At 46.8% G+C, this 20,336-nt stretch overlaps 1 protein-coding gene across 1 annotated transcript in view; it reads left to right on the forward strand.

Annotated features, from left to right (window-relative positions):
- The first annotated feature begins 5,213 nt into the window (after window positions 1–5,213).
- LOC126522269 (decapping and exoribonuclease protein-like) overlaps window positions 5,214–20,336 on the forward strand; it is a 73,912-nt gene continuing 58,789 nt past the window's right edge. The window contains exon 1 of the mRNA XM_055066310.2: window positions 5,214–5,797. Within this exon, the coding sequence (XP_054922285.1) occupies window positions 5,379–5,797 (419 nt within the window). The 5' untranslated portion in view covers window positions 5,214–5,378. The remainder of the gene's footprint in view (window positions 5,798–20,336) is intronic.

The raw sequence follows: 20,336 nt of genomic DNA on the forward strand, positions 1-20,336 counted from the left end.
CCTGTTGATGCGATTGATATGCGAGTCTTCAGACTTTTCTTTTTGCTAGTGGGCCATCGCAATTTCGGCCCAGACGAACTTGGAATAATTTTCCTTTGCCCGAGACCTTGCCACTCAGAACAACAATTTTACAACTAGGATGGTTGAGGGACTGAGCAACCATTGAGTAGTTTATCACGTTTTTTCTGCCCCAATCAGTGATTACTACATGAACAGTTTGGAACAATCCTGGAGCCGGTCTGGTAAAATGAATACTGTGTTACGAAAATTCAGCCTGATGTTTAGAAGCGCCTATCACACCAGCACAGTTATTCAGAATTCCTGGCTGTTTCGTGACAAAATAAAGGATACTGAGTGCGTTTACGAACCAAAGTTAACAATGGAAATAGTGTCCATGTTCCTTCGTTCACCGCAAACAAATCTCTATATAGAAAGAAAATGCATATGCCGCAGGGCCAAGCTAACAACCACAGATCATGAGTAGGAAAACTATAAGGAAGCCATGACTAAGGCAGAGGCTTCATTTAGAGCGTCCAATGACCACTAGCTATCAAACTTTGCCCCAAGTTGGGCAAACCGAACCAACCGACTTTTCCGAAGTGGTAAACCTGAACCGCTAATTCACGACGACTGCGATTAAGCATGAAGATGTTGTTTTCCGTTGCATGGAAGCTACAATATATGTATATATATATATATATATATATATATATATATATATATATATATATATATATATATATATATATATATATATATATATATATGTATATTTAACAACCATTCTGCGCAAGTAAATACAAAACAGGCTCCACTACGCGAGTTATCCGATGACGTTGACTCAATAATATTTTACCTATCCCAAATAAAACTCGGTAAGCGATTATGCTGAGCTCGCGTGCTATGCACACAAGGCCTTTAAGTAAATGAATGGTTGTCTATCATACATGAATGCGTATTTTTGCACAGTAGTTTACTCAGTTATGCAAAATAAATGTGTAACTCCGATATGAATGCGCAATGAACAGTTGCGCGCGTGAATTAGCTACGTACGATTTACGGTAATTTCCTACACTTTTGGTGACGCCGTACGGTGGTGCTTATAGGCGACAATATCGCGTCCGGTAATGCGCATTTTATTGCCATGAGGACATGGCTAGTGTAGGCTCGTACACATGCGTAATTGCTGTTTTTACGTGTGCAGTTGTAATAAACCGAGTACATCTATGTAAAGAGATTTCGTTGCGTTGTAGCAGCCATAGAAGTTAAATAGGTGTTTTGCTGGAAGCTTTGTTCTGAATACCTAAAACATTACCAATTATCCTTAACCAACTGGAGTTTTGTTCAAGCGCTAAACACCGAGACATTTGCGACGTAAAACTTTAGTTTTTTCTATCATTTCTTTACCCTAATGAATAATTCGGTAACCACTAAGTTAGCATAATAAAAGCGTAGCTAGCAGGGCAGACCCTCATTTATAGATTGCTCAGATTATTCTCTCTGCTTAGATATCTCCAGAGAATATCCGCATCTTACAACTTTAGAAGGACCGATGGTTTCGAGAGCCAGTGAGAAAAAATTTGCATATGTACAGGCACTGAAACCAATATTACCCGCAGGATGCTCATACATATTCATCATCTTGACGGATTACTCACTAATCAGGTGGTAAGAGTTCTTTTCCGTTAGGAACGAAGAGGAGAAATTTACGCGGAACCCAACTCACAATGAATGTCAACAGTAATGCGAGTACCACTGAAACAGTGTAGCGGCACAACATACTGTCATTGTCGGAACGCCTTATGGATAAGGGACTCCTCTCTCGGGCTTTGGATGGATAGATGGATGGATGCTATCAATGTCCCCTTTGGAACTGGGTGGCTTGTGCCACCAAGCCCTTGTTATTACATTGCCTATGTACTACTACAAGAGGAATTTCCATCACCAAACTTTCTGAGCCCTTATTGGGAACTTTGGTTTTGTACGGCTTCGTTGTTTGTCGTTTCCTTACTTTTCATCCCCCAACCTTCCAATCGCCTTACTAATGTCTACTCCTGACATGTTTACTTTCCCTCTGCTCCGACTGAACCCAAGGGCTACAAGGAGGCCAGAGGTGCCTAAATTGACCGCTGGGCAGATATCTTCCCATTCTAATAAAACATGCTCCATCGTTTCCATAACTTTACCGCAGCAAGCACATGCTTCTTCTTCCTTGTTGTATCTGGCCTTATAGGGGCGTGTTCTAAAGCATCCTGATCTCGCGTCTAAAAGTCGTCAGCTTCCCTTTGCGTTATGCCAATTTCTTTCTTTCCTGATTTCGTTCTTTCCTCTTAAGTAGTTACTCATGCCAGGTTTCTTTTCCATTGCCGCCACCCATGAAATTATTTCAGCCCATCTGACATTCCGCTTGACGTTCTTTGTTAAAGTGTTGCTCACCCTACGGGCCGAATACTTGCTGGTAAGCTTCCTAGTTCTTTTCCTCCACTGTCAATCAACGTTTTCCCGGTACAAATATCTCAGCACTTTCCCAGCCCAATTAGTTTCTTCCATATTCCTCAGTCGTTCTTCATAATCAATTTTTCTGTGAGCTTCCCTCCCTTCAAAACATGTTCAGCCCATATCAGCATGGCCAGATTCGTTTGTAGTCTTCCCTTGAGCGCCCAATGTGAGGCGTCAAAAACCGGCGCCTCCTAGCGGCTTCCAGCCATCCTAATATCTGGTAAGCTAGAATAGCTGTTGTGGTTAGCATTTTTTGGCAATCAGTAGCTTTTATAAATGAAGAAAGCTGAGTGCATGGGAAAGAACACGTCTTCTTCTCGTCTCATACTGCCTGCTTGTCATTTCAAATCGGGCTTCACATGGGAACTAGCTAATGGCGTGGGCCCGTCGTCCTTGCCACCGCTCGCCCTCCCTGCTTGCTCACCGATACCGCAGATAGCGAGTGACCAGCTTTGGCTGTCGTGGTAAGCATGAATATGGAAAAGATAAGAAACATAGGCTTGATGGGCGTCAAGGAAAGGAAGTCCCAGGAAAGCAAGCCAACGAAGCATTACACGAACATGGATGAATAGAGATATCGTATGCGCATATGTGCAGTGCGTGTTTCCAACACCACAATTTTCAGTTCTGTAAGGTTTTCAGATTTCCCAATGACGACGAATAATGACAAGTGTTTTACAACTTTTCTGAGCAGGTACTTGTTTTCCGTAAGTACAATAATATTGTAGAGCAATAAGTTTCTGCGGAAGCCTGAGAGACATACGAGCAGTGTCGCACTTTTCATTATTTATGACGGTATCTAGTTTTTATGCTACCGATGAAGTACTCTTAATGATAGTTTCTGTTCTTGTTCGCAATTTTCTTTGCCCACGTATATTGCCAACACTAAAATAGATAAAAGACAACATCGATATATTTCGTCGATTTTTAAGAGCCGTGACGTTGAAATCATGGGGAGATGTAATTCTTAGCTCAATTTTGATGTGCAGCTACTGGGACATTGCTGGACATACACGCAACCTCTTTTTACCAAATTTGGTACCACCGACTGCTCTAGGAGCCCCCAGAAAAAAGACAGTTTGACTAACTCTTAAGGGTGGGTATTTTCTGTCCCATGGTTGCTTCTTCCGGAGACTAGAAAAGGACCAGAAGCTTAAGTGTTTGAAGGGACAATGTGGCAACCTTGCTCGCTTAATATGTACATGTCTTGAGCGAAATTTGCTTATGTAGTTTGAGATTTTTACCTTGCGTCGAGTCATGTCACAGTAGCGAATGTGTGAATGAAATGAAAACTTCCAACGCTTAAGTGCGCGCACGTTTGACCGACTGATATATGAGTAATCTTTATTTACTCCATACCTTTGTGGTGAAGCAGCGAACTGACAAGGACAAGGCGAAGACACACAAGAATGTGCGACACTCGCGGTATTCTTGCCTGTCTTCGCCTTGTCTTTGTCAGTGCGCTGCTTCACCACCAAGGTTTGAGGATTAATCACCAACTAACCCAACTTTTTACATTACTGAAGCTTATTTGCTCCACTTCTAAATGCGTGATGCTAGAAGGATGAAGGCGCTGCGGAAGGTTCTTTCTGCTGACATCAGTGAACTTTCTGTGTTTTATTAACTAAATTATTCATACAGAAGGAATCACACAGAAGGAAAACGAAATTTTCAAGATATGGCGCATTGTTCGTGCGTACATAATGGCTGCGCTAGCGACGCCCTTCATGAACGCCCGAGGAAATCACACCCGCATGAAGTGGAAAAGAGTGTCTTGCAAGCATGTTCCTCTCCCCTTCCTATTGTACACGTGACGAGTGGCGTCATGAATGCGTCCTTTTGTTTTGTATGTGGTTTAGTTCGAATAGCGTGCCCGGCAACCCTCAATGGTGAAGCCCAGCTGGCGTGTCACGTCGGCATGCGACCATGGGCAGTTTCGACTTCGCAATGAAGGTATAGAGTTACTGGAAGGAACTGAGGCGCTAATGCCGATGGGAGCTGTAAGCACGGTGGTTCGGCCAGCATGGAAATGATGGATAGCGCATGGATTTCCATAAACGTAATCCTTCTAGCTTCAAACGGCTTTCTGACATGGCAAACTGATCATTTTCAGCAATGTGCTCAGTTCTAGATAAGTAAATAAACAATGTTAAAATGATCCGAGCATTGGATTCGAGCACCAGGCTTGTAGTACACAAGCCCCATATTAAAACTATTAAGCTACCAAAGTCTTCTTCGAGACGCCGCACAGCGGCCTTAATAATTGCTTCCGGCTAAGCCAGCACCTTGAGACGCTTGGCGCGTTTTGATTGGGCAATTTGGCCACCTGGACAGGCAGCAACGCTGCAATTAGCAGCGAGCATGCGTGCTCGGAAGTCCTATTTCCTTGTGTATTTAGAAAAAATATGGTAGAAAATTTAGGCCACTGAATGCACATAATTAAGCGCAATGCACAAAACCACAAAATGCCTGATGCCAGAAGGACGAAGATCAGACGAATTCGCGCAGTAACTGTCATTGCCATGGTGGCGGAACGATCGCCCCCCCCCCCCCCCCCCCCCATAGCCATAATTCCTGCTAGTAATTATTGTCGGAAACTGTACCCCATAGAGGGTTTCCGCATCCGGTTTTATGTGCGAGAGAAGGAACCCGCGTGACTCGCATTAGCCAATCGGCTTCCTGGTGGGCCGACGCACGACAGACAAGATTGTCCGATCGCTTTCAGATAAACTGCTTGCCTACTTGCAGCACGGGCACGCTGCTTGGTCAGTGAGCACGCTTATCACGGCCAAACGTAAGCGACGTGGGTAACGCGTTGAAGAACAAACGCTCGGAGCATAACAGCTAGCCTAACTGCGGCGGAAGCGTAGGTTTTGAAGATGATGGGCGACGATTTTGGCGCTTCTACAAGTTCGGCAGCGGCAGACGAACTTCACCGGGGGATATGTCTCGCCGCCGTTGGGGAACCTGCCGCGGTCTTAACCATGTACGACGCACTCTCGGTTTGGACTGACGGCTGTTCCGGATACGACGTGCTCTGCGAGATTGGCAGTTTCTCCGTGGACGGAGTAAGCGGCGCATATGTCGACGGTGCCAGTCAAAAAAGGTACCTACGGCTTCCTATCTCGCGGTGTCCTGGTTGGGATCTGAACACCGCAAATGAAGATGCAGTTCTCAGAAATAGGCTATCCTCGCTACCATCACCTGGGCTACTCCACTGGGTTATTTTCAACAAAGACAAAGTGGCGGCTCGATCATCGAGGGAGGACATACCTTCGTCGGTGCAAGGAATGCACAGGTGAGTGTCGTGTTTTGCATCGTTGTCTAAAGCGCACGTCGTTGCGAAGCGACTCGGTTTGCGCTTAAATCACGGTATATAAGCCACCCTGCGTTCGTGGGGCATTGGGCTCACGGGTGCAGCAAGCGTCGGCTCACAGGGCACGCCTCCGCCCCGCCGCCTCAAAGTTTATCTGTACCAAGTTTTTGAGGTGATGCGACACTTGCTATCACGGCAGCGCATCCACCAGTACCACACACATGTGATGCAAACGGGCGCGCGATCACTGTGACGCGACAGGAGACGACCCTCGAATCTACGGGATACCAGGCATAAAATGCAATGCGACAACACTAACATGGCATCCGCTCGCCAAAACGAGAAAGTAAAATGTCTTTTCCAAAGGTTACGTTAGTCAGTGTGTTTCCTTTTACACGTCGCAGGCTGGCTGAAGGGCAATTGTTTGATGAATTAGCAGCGTGACTATTTGGGCTATTTGGGTTTCAATTACCTTGGGGGTACAGTGTAACACTTAAACAGGGACGTAGAAAAGATTAGGATAAGAGTTGACTTCCAACTGAGCTTCTGTACCTAACCTTTAAAAAGAGATTTACCTTTAGAGATTCATCATTACACTCTTATCGCATATCAATAATTAGTATACCTCGTAAAAATTTGAACGCGTTTCATTTTCGAACAGTGTAACTTTCTTGAGTTAACAATAATTTTTTCGCTTGAAACAGTCCTTCCCCAAACGCTTTCGTGCCATTTTCAGTCCTCCCTAATATTTTAATTGCATGTTCCTTTACATCAGCAGAGCGTTCGATAACGTTTGTCGTAAACTGCTTTCTAAAGTTAGTTTGCTAACATGGGACTGCAAACTTAACCTTTACAGCAAATAACGTCATTTTTCCGTTACGTCGCGTTAACTCCAGATTACCATGAGGATAGATTGCAGGCCCACGTTTTATTAATTTACATTAATAATTTGCCTCCTTGTGCGTCCTGTAACGTTCACTTTTTCACGGACGACTGTTCTATACACTGAGAAATTAATGGCCATAGCGATGCCAACAATGCGACACGACATTGACGTCATAAACAAATTGTCATCTCTGGCTATTCAAGCTGCATTGTACTAAGTACAAATCTTAGATAATTCGAATGATTCTACAAATAATGCTTCATATTCACCTCAAAACTTTTTGCTTGAGTCTGTAACATGCTACCGATATACTGGCGCTCATATTACTTCTGGTCTTAACTGGTCAGCTCACGTTACCAGCTTCAATGCCAGGGCTAACAGTAGATGCATTTGTCGCAACGTCCACTCATCCCCTGGGCGTCCTGAATTCATGCTTTATAAAACATTAATCCAGGGTCAGCTAGCGTACCCTGCGGCTATCTGGGGTATTAAAACATGCCCTCGCAAGGGCGTCTGCGTCAGTAGGCGTTTGGTGTGTTGCGACACCACCTACCCGAGCACACGAGCGTTGGACCCTTCGCGTGCAGCCGTGCGCGGCTTAGCCGTGTCCGGGGAAAGGGGATCCTGGTGGTTCAGCCGACGCCGGGTGTTCTGACCTTTAAGGCCCCTCGGTAGAGTTAACACACCTCTTTGCCTCTGCTTCACGTGGACGGCACCACCGGACTGACCTGCCCGAGGGAAATCGGCAGTCGCCTTTTCCTGTCCCCTTCTTCAATCTTTTTCTGTCTCTAACTTTCAATCTTTCCTGTGTTCTACTCACTTATTCTTCCAAATTTCCGTGCTGCAAGGGTTAACCGTGTGCAATACATTCAACCTTGGGTATATACATTATGTTATAGTGGTGGTGTATAGTTGGTATAGTTGACGTCTGCAGGTTTCTTGGAACCTGTAGCGTCCCCTTGTTGGGCTCGGTGGTGGGTGGCTACCACCGCCACGGAATTTTGAAATCATTCAATGGCACAAGCGTTCCCGCGATTTTGAGATTGGCCTCTGCAGAGAGTTCGCACAGAAGCAACTTTCCAGTTCTTTTTAAAACCAAGTGAATACACATTTCAGAAATACCATGTTCTTCGCACTGAAGGCAACACTGCCATTGGAAAACTGTCATCGTTCATAGCTTTCAAATGTTTAGCAAACACAATTGGAACTAGTTACAAGGCCTGAAAGATGGATAGCGGAGACCTCCTCCTTGAACTGACAAAGAAAGATCAAGTAGAAAAGCTAGCCGAACTCACCAGTATTGGTGACAACAAAGTGACAATTTCTCCAGCTGTTCACTCAACACAAGCAGCGGAGTTATGTCAGAAGACTTCCTTAACCTCAGTGATGTAGAGTTCCTCGAAGCATTTCAGAAACAAAACTTAATTAATGTACAGAGAAGCACACTACGACGAAATGACCAACAGATCCCGACGAAACATGTGATATTGACATTTGGTAGCAGCACTGCGCCTAGTTCATTCGGTGCAGGATATATGAAAATCATCGTGAGACCGTGCGTACCAAACTCGAGGCGGTGTTTCAAGTGCCAGAGGTTCGGGCATGCATCACAATCATGCAGAGGGAGAGAAACATTCGCGAAACGTAGTGCCAATTACAATCCTTATAGTAACTGCAATGCTCCCGCACCATGTGTCAATTCCAAGGGCGATCATCCTGCTTACTGGCAGAGTTGCCCTTGCTGAAAAAGATAAAAAGAAATCGTCGGAATCACAGTAAAGGAAAATATTTCCTTCTATAAAGCGAGGAAAAGGCTAGGGTACGTACCTCAAGTAACCTATGCCAGCGTGACGTGGCAGGGGGCAGCGCCACACCTGTTTCAGGAGCCTACAGGGTCCATGTCTTTCCTTCCTTCCTTCCTTCCTTCCTTCCATCCCTTGGTGGTCGCTGCAGCCAGTGCTGCTCCACCATAATCGAAGACAGGCCGGCAGACCGGAGTGCCGCCGGGCCCGAAGTTGAACCGAACCCGAGGGCCCGAGACGCGCGTCTCGGCGCCTGGCTCTCGATCGTCCATATTTGAAAGAACAGCGTGGTTTTCCCGGGGACAAGCAGGGAAAAACGACACGGCAACGACAAAACAATGTCTTACCAACTTGCCCAAACGTCTGTTTTATCGATTGTCTAGAGCCTCGGAAAAGGCAATGGAGGTCGTTCCGAAAACCCCGGCGTCATTGACGATAAAAGATCTGCGCTTCTTCAAACGCTCCAAGAAGGAGAAACATATCGTAACTCTGCCGAGAAAGGGACAGGTAACCTGGACGGTTACTGCCCTTAACACGCGAGTAATGAATTTTTTAATATATGTCACCTAAAACTGCTCAGCTCACACACATTTTTTTTTTCAATTCCAATGAAATGGCTTTCATCTTTTATTGGAATTGTAGAAGTCTACTTCACAATCTAGGTGACATCAAAGACATCCTAAATAAGTTATCACCAGTAGCATTCAGCCTTCAAGAAACAAACCTAGGGCCAAAGAACAATATAATGCCTAAAGGCTTTGCCGTTCTCCGAAGGGACCGCGAACACTCGAGCCGTTTGTCAGGAGGGGTCGCCATAGTCGTTCGGGACGGCGCCCCTACACGAAATGTTCAGCTGAATGGCTTTCGAGGCTGTCGCTGTCACCGTTATATCGCATAAAACCATCACCATCTCTTCACTTTAGATTCCGCCCTCTACTCATTTTACTACTAGACAACTGGAAAAATCTCATACACCAGTTGTCGGAGCCTTTTGATTTAGTATCCACATTACCTACCACAAACTCTAAGCCACGTCTCTGTAAAATACATCTTGCCGACTGGCCGCTTTTCGTGAAACATGCAAAACTCGAAGAAGTCTTTGCAAATGAACTCAACGTAATTATAATTAATGAGAAGTTTGCTGCAATTTTAATTTTCAGTGGCAGAAAATGCAATACCTCAAACATCTAGCGTGGTGTGCAAAAAAAAAAATTACCCCTGGTGGACTCCTGAGTGCACAGAAGAAAAACTACTTCAAAATAGGGCCTGGGGGATATTACGAAGACACCCCACCTATACCAGCCTCTAGAACAGGCCAAAGCCAAAGCGCGATTTAGCAGAAGGCAGGGAGAAACATTGCCGTTGAAGAAATACATATCTTCAATAAACACGACAATCACATCTAAACGAATGTGGGAACAGGTTGTAAAGTTTCGGGGAGATAACTCATCTTATACAATACCGTCACTTACAAGTCCAGGTGCACAAACAATACAACAGGCAGATATACTTGGCGAATATTTGTGATATGTATCCAGTTCAGTGAATTATACAAAATAATTTTTACAGTACAGACTGCTGAAAAACACAGGCTGCCCACTACTGGCGCGTCAAATGAAACGCACAATTCACCCCTCACACAATAAGAAATAAACAGTTCTTCCTTCGGGGAAAAACACAGCGCCAAGTCACGACCGTATTCACTACGTCATGCTGGCTCATCTATCTCAATCATCTGTAGAAGCTCTCCTTAAATTTTTCAAAATTATCTGTGAATCTGGTATAATGCCGGAAGAGTAGAAAAAGGCAATATTAGTTGCATTTCTCAAAGCTGGTAAATACCCAACATCCACAAGCAGCTACAAACCCATTGCCCTCACAAGCTGTTTGGCAAAATCATGTGAAGGCTTTATCAATATAAGACTCTCATTTATTTTAGAATCAAGAAACCTTATAGACCCCCACCAGTGTAGATATAAAAAGGGTTGTTCAGCTACTGGCCATCTTGTCCGTCTGGAACATGAAATTCGATATGCATTTTTACACAAACAACACTGTCTTGCAGTTTTCTTCAATTTAGATAAAGCCTAAGATACCACATGGAAATATAAAATTTTCAAAGACCTGGCTGATCTCGGCATCCGCGCTAGAATGCTGAACTGCCTAGCTAATTTTATGTCAGAACATTTCAGGTATGTCTCGGCTCAGTAGATTCCGATACATTTACACAAATAATTGGGTTTCGCAAGGCTGTGTTCTCAGCACGACACTCTTTATTGTAAAACTGAACTCGGTTAATAAGATAATACCGGCGTCTCCTATGCACTCTCTATACGTAGACGATGTCCAAGTGGCTTGCCGCGCCTCAAAATAAACTTACACAATGGGCTAACAAAAATGCTTTCTGGTTCTCCACACAGAAAACTGTTGCTGTTTTGTTCTCTCAGAAACGAGGCCTACACAGGGATCCAGTCCTAACATTGAATAACGCCATACTGCCGGTGAAACAAGACTATAAGTTTTTAGGAGTAACCTTTGACACCAAACAAAACTTCCTAGCTTACATAAAAGCAATAAAAATTAAAACAGATAAAGCCCTAAATATCCTTAAAATTTTGTCTCGTAACCATTGGGGTTCCGACCGAACGTGCCTTTTACGTATCTACCGGTCTCTTGTGCGCAGCATTTTAGATGCGGCTCCATGGTTTATGGCTCAGCCAGGCAGTCTTACATACGACGACTTGATCCAGTACATATACCGGGACTCTGATTAGCAAGTGGTGCCTACCGAAAATCGCCTGTCCAAAGTTTAAACCTTCAGTGTAATGAACCTCCCTTACAGCAGTGCAGAGCGTTACTCACTTTTTCCTATGTGCTCAGAGTTCAGGCCTCACCACAACACATGCTACAACATCGTCACACAGTGCAACTCACGATTACACTACAAAAATGATGATAATGACAAAATGTATTAAGGGATGGCGCGAAGGCCTATAATGGGGAATAGGAAGAGGAGGGGGGGAGGTGTATTCAGAGCCGTCCTAGAAGCTACGCGTCCTTGGCGACAGCCAAGAGCGAGTCCAGAATGGCCCTGTCGGAATCCATCGAGCCAGTTGCCGGTCTAATCTACTCCTCGTAGGACGACACTCGCACCGCCCTCAGGTGGTGGTCCCGCTGTTGAGCGTGTCGCTGGCACTCCCAAAACAGATGGGCTGCGGATGGCCGCGTGGCCATATCGCAGTCAGGGCACCTGTGTGGCGTCTGGAGCTCTTCTTGGTCCGCGGAGGCTGTGGGATGGCCGGGTTCCTGCGATGGAAGGGAGTTGGGAGACGGAGATAGAGGGCGTCTTTCCCGGCGTGGCCGGTACTGTCGCCACCGCTCCAGCACATCCGGTTTGAGGACGAAGCCGGAACGGAGCCTATGCAGCAGCACCTGCCCCGACCTGGGAAGACCCGCTGGAAGTGGCTCTGGGTCTGAGGGCACACTCGCACGGAGTTCCCTCTTGCGTCGGTTGGCTGCTGCTGCTCTCAGAGCTCTGTCTGGGTCATACGGGGCTCCATTTGTCGTGTTGCTTGTGCTGGTTGTGAGGGTTTCTGAAGGATCCCGGGAGACGACGCGGTTGGAAAGAAGGGCGCGCGCCGCCTCATGGGCTCTCTCATTTCCGTCGATGCCCTGGTGTCCAGGGATCCAATGAAGTGTTGCAGTGACCCCGTGGGCCTCCGCACGCCTGAAGGCCTGCTTGACGAGGGGTACTTCCGGTGATGCTGTGTGGCGCGACTTGCAGGCATGCAGCGCATACTGAGTCGGTGTATATATCGATGTGTTTTGCTTGCGTGCTGCTTGAAACTCTATCTAATGCCAAGACTATTGCGTGGAGTTCAAGTTCCGTTGGGTCGTCAGCATCAGCAGTTGTAAAGGTAGAATGTGTCTCACAAGAACCCACTACGTGGTAGGCGACTGCTCCTTCGCTGGTGCGTGGGTCGAAAGCTGCGTAAGTGTACACTTGTTCATGGCTTGGCGGTGCGTCTGCCAATGTCTCCACATGACGCGCAGCGAATTCTGCCCGGCGGTGCGCATGTTGGGCGCCCATGTTTCGGGGCGTTGGTAAACCGAACATTATTAAGCCGCTTGTCCTGCGATATGACAAATATTTTTGGGAGTATGACATCGCTCTCAGTCCTCCAGATTGCCAAAAAACCACGACGATTGCCCCCGCGGTACAATTTGACACAGTTATGTGACTGGACATTGACACATTTAAAGAAAAGAGACACCCCACACGAACATATTATACAAGAATTCCGTGCTCTTTAGGACAAATATCAAAATAGCATGAATTCGACACTGATGGCTCTAAAACAGAACACGAGGGTGTTGGGGCCGTAACAGAAAATTGGGAAACAAATACTCGTCTACCAAAACATGCCTGTGCTTTTACTGCTGAAGTTTATGCAGTATGGGTTGTAGTGAAAACGATTATCACTGGCGAACACACAAACAGTCATATACACTGATTACTTAAGTACACTGCAGGCTCTACATCTGAAGTCTGAGTGTGAACCCATGCTCGGGGATATACTAACATGGTCACGCTTCACAAATACGGGAGATGAATTCGTTTCTGCTGGATACCAAGTCATGTCGGGATACCGGGTAACGAAGCAGCTGATAGACGGCAGCTTAAAAAGACATAATGGCAGCTTAAAATGACATAATAAACAACACTTAAGCGATGGCAGCTTAAAAAGACATAATAAACAACACTTCCATATAAAGATAATATCCGTGCCATTAGGAAGGCCTAATGTCAAAGTGGCAACACGAATGGGACCATATTACAAACCAGTTACATGCCACTAAACCCGTACTTGGTGAGTCGAAGTCGTGTAACCACCTGGAGCGGTTCTTTGAAGTAGTACTAGGCCGACTACGCAATGGGCACACACACCTCACAAACAATTATTTACGTACGAAAGAGGACGCGCCGACATGCGAAAAATGCCAAGAACCACTAAGATATTTATTACTCACATGCACACATATTGAAGTACAAAGACAAAACATTTTGCACAACCTATATAAAATACATAAGTTTACATCCTGCTTTAATTTTAGATGATTCGATAGTCCCATTACCTGAAGTACGTAAATTCCTAGACAGTGGGTTTTTACACAAAATGTAGATTAACAGTCTTTCGCCTATTAAATAGTATTATAAAGCACCTCGTGTTTGGCGCAGCATAGCCTTAGCCGCTTTTTCGCCACTAAACCACATTTACCTAGCTTAACGCATACCGATTTTATAGTACTGAAATTGATCAGAATAACTCTTCTCGTTTGGTTCTCAATTACTATCTCCGTACAGCAAGCATAACAGAAATGAAAACTAGCTGCAACGCACCTCTGCAGCAACTCATCGTAAATTTCCACTTTTATGCTTATTCCATAAAGTACACTACCATCCAGCACAGCGCAATCATATAATTAATCTCCTTTCATAAGTGTCTACCATCCTCATAAAGAGAGAGGTGTGTTGGGCCAAGCACAATCAATCCTATCAGCAGGCTCTCATCCCGCGTGTTTGATCGAATGTGTTGCGGCGTTGCATCGAACGCGGAGCGATAGAGTGCCGTGACTGTGATTGGGGGATTTGAGTGTTTACTCTGCGCATGTGCAATGCGAGGTGAGAGTTTTCTTCGTTGCTGTGACGCGGCCTGCAGCTCCAGGAGTAGTTGGAAGGACACCTGCTGGTGTTCCCTTCAGTCCTCCCCAGCAGGTCGGCAGCAGCGGCGTGCATAGTTCACGTTCTCGCCTGTCACAGGTAGTGTAGGCTCCCGTTCACAGCAAGTTCTACTGCAGTTGAGCTCTCTGGGCTCTACGTGGCGGCCGACCTCCTTGCTGAGCATCCTCCCCAGCAGCCGGTGGTGGCGGTGTGCGACTCTAAGCCAGAGCTCCAGGCCCCTATCAACCCACGGCGGGAACGACTTACAGAGGTGCTGCTGCTTGCTAAAGTGACGGCTCTAGCCACCGCCTGTATCCCAATGTCCTTCCACTGGCCGCCCTGACATGCCGGGGTAGCCAGCAACGAGGATGCGGATGCCTATTCCAAAGCTGCCTACCATGTAGTCCCGATTACCAGATGGGTAGCGGCTTCATACTACAGGAGATATCGGCTACGGCGCCTGCTTACCTCCATTCACCCGGACCTTCGAGTGGCTAGTGGCAGGGCCCCAAGCCGCTTCCAGAGAACGGCCTCTCCAGAAGAGACCGTTCCACGTCCTGAGCTTAAGGACTGGCTGCACCGGGACTGCGGCCATGCTGTACGCCAAGGGCCGCGTCGTGTCAGCTGCCTGCAAGAGGTGCGGGAACGCCGTTACTTTGGAGCACGTTCTCTGTGCCTGCCCATCCTTGAAGCAGGAATGCTCTATTGTTTTCAAGATCTGCAGACGCCATGGCTTTCCAGCGGCCACAAAGACTGACCTACTGTTCCCGGTGTGTCTCCGGCTCCCTGCGCTGCGAAGCCTGCTGGAGAATAAATTCCACTGGAATAGACACCCTGTAAGCGCCCGCTACAACGCTGACCACTTTACTGAGGACTGCCACCTGTCGCGTATAATAGGAGTCTATTAGGCAACCATCCTCCATCTTGCTCTATCATCTTTCACTTCCCATTCCCTCTCCCCTGACGACGCTTCGCCGTGCTCCCTCACGGGCGGCAGAATCAAACGTCTTTCCTTTCTGTAGATCACTATCATCACCATTATCGCGGCCTGTAGGCCAGATGGAATAAAGACATTTCACAAGTACGTCTCGGCGTCTTGTCGCAGTAAACTGGCGACGAGGATGGGATGCTGCAAGATGCACTGAAAATGGCTACGTCGGGCGCTACACTTGGCAAGCGGCCGGAGTTGGACCCGGACACCGGGTACTACCTATAAGCTCGAGATAGACAAAGCCTACCTTGAGCTTCTCCAGTGCTTCATCGCCGCCAACGACATTGCAGGAGAAAAGAAACTACACGTCTTTTTGACTACAATGGGTGAAAAGACTTACGGAACGCTCAAGAGCTAGCTTCTTCCAAAGACGCCCACAAGGTGTCATTCGAGGATGGCGCTGGTGCACTCCAAGAGTTCCGCGGTGACGGAAAGGTATCGCGTCCACCGACAAAAACAAGTATGAAAGCGTGACGGACTTCATCGCCGGTCTCAAGAAATTGTCAGCAACGTCCGCGTTCGGTGAGTTTCTAGAGGAAGCTCTGCGGGACCGACTAACTGCCGGACTTCAAACAGATGATATACGCTGCCGACTGTTAGCCATGCCTGGCACTGAACTGACCTGGGAACCGGCCTGCATCATCTTTGTGGCTATGGAAGCCGCGTGGAAAGAGATTCAGCAGATGGCCCCGACGAGAAGCGAAGTCCTCGCTGCGGGTGTCTCCGACCTTCACTGACAAAGACAGGCAACAGGATGGCTTCAACAAGCAACTGTTGGCAAAAGCACCGAGAGCAACGCATTGGCGAAGGCAGTGGCACGTTCAATGGTGTGTTGGCCAGGCATCCATAATGCTATAGAACAAGTGGTATGCCAATGTAAAGCTTGCCAATCTGTGCTCCCTTTGGTGCCGCCAGTACCCTTGTGTTAGTCGCGAGTGAGCGATTGTCCGTGGGAAAGGGTACACTTAGATTTTGCATCTAAAGAAGGGGATATGTTATTGACCGATCCGAAATGGTTCTAAGTGAAAATAATGCGTTATTGGACAGCTACGAAAACAGTGGAACCTATGCGTTCTGTTTGCGCCGCATGGGCTTCCAGCTGAGATTGTTAGCGATAACGGCTCTCAGTTTGTTGCTGCAGAATTTGAACTCTTCTGGAAAGCGAACCGTGCAAAACATACGCTCACGCAACCGTACGATCCACCATCAAACGGGGCGGCCGAAAGAGCCGGGCCACTATTTTGTAGCGATGCCTTATGCCTTATTCTATGCTATTCTTATCATCCACCACACACGGCTGCCTGATCCCGTTGATGATGTGGGCAGACCGTCGCTCTGACCACTGGCCAAGCGCAAAAAGTCTGAAAAAGCATAGAATTGGAAAAGGCATCGCTGGAAAATACCGGCCCAGTACAAAGTGCAATGGAAGCGCTTCTTAAGCAGCTACTAGAAGATGAAGGGAAAGGGGAAAGGCGATCATTGCAGCACATAATTAAGAACTTTTTGTTTTCTTACCATACAACGCCCCCATACATTCACGGCTAAAATGCCCGCTGAACTCTTTCTGCGACGCAAACTGAGAACTCGGCTAACACTGCTCCAATCATATCTTAGAAGTGAACTGCTGGACAAGGTGGAAAGAGTGAAAGTGTCTGGAGACAATCGGCGAGGTATGTCGTGATAATTTTCTGTCGGTGATTCTGTTTTTGTGCGCCCAGTGCGAGGTGAAGTTATTAAACAGTTGCCCGGAAAAGGAGGGGGGGATGACACGAATGAAATTGCCATTTACCGGGCAGTCTATTGTTAAAAGGAACACCGGAGCGCGTGGCGTCTTCTCTGCTCCACAAGCCGGCGGCGGCAACGAACTTCGCGCAGGCGCAGTGAGCGCAGTGGGCGGTGCTCTTTCGTGTATGCTGCTCTCTGCCGCCGTGCTTCGGATCGTCGCAAAGGAAACCATTCACGCGTTGTTAAAGTTGGCCGGAGACTGCCTGGTCATACTCGGATAGCTAGCCCTTGCAAGGATGAAAGAGAATTAGACGGTGCAAAATATTACCTCGGTTATTTTTGCCATTTAAACTCCCGAGGCAAACACGAGAACTTTTCCACACGTCTCTGTGGCGCAACTATTTTAGAAAGCACTACTGCATATTTGCGTCGCTGGTATCCGTAGGCTAAACAAGCGCCTTTAAAGAGCATTCAGTAGAATTCAGTGGTAAACTTGACGTGGAGACATATTAGTGTGTGTAATGTGCTAGGCTACCGCAGTTGCAGAAACGTTACTAACTAGTGGATGCCGAAGTATAGCACCATGCTAAATTGTCCTAAAGCTTTAGGTTGGTAACGTTTAGAAATGGTGCCATTCTGATTATGGTAGCCATATTAGGGCATGCGTTCAAAATACTGATTGCTATAACCTTTGTTAGGACTTCACGTCAAAGGTGCTGTTACAAACATCTGCCATCTTATTGGGCTTTAAGAAAAAAGGAAAAAGGGTAATCCTCGTGCGTCGCTCAATACCTAGTCACGTCGCCGTTTGCCTCCCACACTGCCTTCATTCTTGAACGAATATTTGCTTACAAGTCTTCACATAAGGACGCATTTTGCTTCAAACGCTCCCATTCGGCCTTGACAGCGCTCCAAAGCCTGTCCGCGGAGAGCCCATGCAGGCACTCACTTGCTAGAGCCTTCTTCCTAGTCCGCAAAACGTTTTCTATGGGGTTCAAGTCGGGAGATTGCGATGGCCAGCTCGGAACTTCCACTTGGTGTCGCTGGAGAAAAGTGATAGAGCTTTTTTTTTTTGCGGTATACACAGGGGAGTTGCCGTGTTGAAATCGGAAGTCATGCGGCTGGGAAGGACCGTTTGCCGCATGAAGGAGGGCAACTTGTTCGGTGACGTCACAGTATTTGACTGCCGTGAATTTTCCTTCCAGCCTCACGAGAGGCCCGAGGCCATCCTTTGTCATGCAGCCTCACATGCTGACGACTGTCCTTTCGCTTGCAGGGAGCCGCTGGTTGTATTCCGACCTGTAGCTGAAGTATGAAATAACGGAGGTTCAGTAAACACATCCTATCATCTGCAATGCGCGCCATGAGGCAATGGAAGTCGTGGATCTTTTCATTAAACTGGAAGTTCTTGCGTACTCAATGCTGCATCATCACGTGCAGTATCGCTCCACTATATATAAAGTTCAGCTTGCTACACGCGAAGCATTTTACAGAATGGAACTACAAATTCTGAAAACTCTAACGACAAGAAATAACACTGCTCTTCCTGGTTTGTTTCCGGCATAAGAAGCTCCTGGACTGTAATGTAGTGTAATGTGCCATCGTTGATGCCATTGCTTCATATTAGCCATCATTTCTATACATTGCGAACAGAAAATATTGTCCGCACGTTTTTCAAGCTACTATTTAAATAATTATTTGGGAGCGGTTTGCCCTATTGTCAACCGTGATAGGCCTCGTGTGATATGACAGGTAGGATTCAGTCAATGACACTACATATTATTTTATGAAACATCGTTCCCTTTTACAAAACGCTTCCAGGAATTCTCAGAACTAGAGACGAGTTTACAATTATCAATAATGAAAACGAAAAATCGTGCAAGGAGCACCATTACAATAGTAAAGGCATATATTACCGATTGCAGTCAGGGCGTTAATGCGTCGTCTGGGGCCGTACTCTAAAACGTTCACCGTCAGCGATAGTGTCGCCGCCGCGATAGTCGCGTTCAATGAATCAAGCGACTGCTTACCCGTGATGTGAGCGTGCACCAATACGCGCTGTGCAACGCTTCACATCGCATGAGAGAGCGCACCCTGCGAGTCCAGAGCAGTTCGGGTGTTTTCGAGTGTAGTGGCCGCAGTACGGCTTATACTAATTTGTTACGGCGGCTTTAGGTAAAATAAATTGAATAAAGAAGTGTAAAGTGTTTTATTTTAAATTAATCAACAAATATCGCCGGAGAAAAATGCGTGTAAGGCGCCACCAATAAGGCTACTATAAACTACCACCTACGTTATGCCTTATCTGTACTACACTCCGCCACCAACCGAACGCCAAAAGACGTGTTCTTTCATTCAATATATGTGAAGAGCACCCATCGACACCATGAAGTTAAAATGACATAGGCTGGAACTGCTAGATGGCGCTGTTTATTTTCCGGTTTTCCTAAAACTGCCAATCCGGGCACGCCATTGGCGGAGGCCTGGCCAAGGCGATAGTCTTGCGGAAGGCGTACGTTTCAGAATACGGGCCCTTCCAATCCTGCGTCGTCCAGCCTGCGTGACGCTGCACAAACTGAAGCCGCTTGTCCTTGTTAGCGGTGCGAAGAAGCTTCTATACAGTTGTCCTGCTTTTTAGCCCAGCCTGATACAAGCGGGGCTTCACAGTTGTCTTCGAAGTGTTTAGTCCAAGGCTTTCTTTGATGTCTTGAACAGAAGCACGAGGTCTGCAGCCACAGCAGCTACAATGGCGAGGTCTTTCGCATGGCTTGTGGCCCGACGCCGTGGCTTCCTAGGAGCGTTGGTTGCTCTAATAAGACAACAATTCTATTGACTGTTTTGAGCGGCCGCTCATTTAACCTTAAGATAGCGCGTTTACTGTACTTCCCTAGCCACAGTTCAACAATAGGCTTACTTTCGTCGTATGGCACTCGATTCATCGTGGTATAGCGGGAGCCGAGTTGCATAGTATGCGTTTTCTGAAGCGGGCATTTCTTTTATATTGATAAGGCGAAGAAAATACGGCAGTCTCATTGCGGCATTCATCTGATTCTAGATCAATCTCATCACTTTTCTTCCAGCTGCAAACAAAAAAAATTGGATGCTTTCATGCAGGAACTACGCGAGCAGTAGGTCGCGTAGTTCCTGTATGAAAGCATCCGCAACATTATTTTTCGCGACGACCAAGCATTCTTCGCGACGATCCGAAGCGCGACGGCAGATGTTAGCAGAAGACGAAAGAGCGCCGCCAGCGGCGCTCACTGCGCCTGCAGAACAGAGCAGGCGCCCCGTGCTCCGGTGTTCCCTTTCACTGTGGACTGCTCTGTACATATTTGGTACTCGTCGGAAGCCATGTGCGATACGTACATACATGCCGATCATTTGAGGTCTTTTCT

This window comes from Dermacentor andersoni, chromosome 6 (genome assembly GCF_023375885.2).
Source record: "Dermacentor andersoni chromosome 6, qqDerAnde1_hic_scaffold, whole genome shotgun sequence".
NCBI lineage: Eukaryota > Metazoa > Arthropoda > Arachnida > Ixodida > Ixodidae > Dermacentor > Dermacentor andersoni.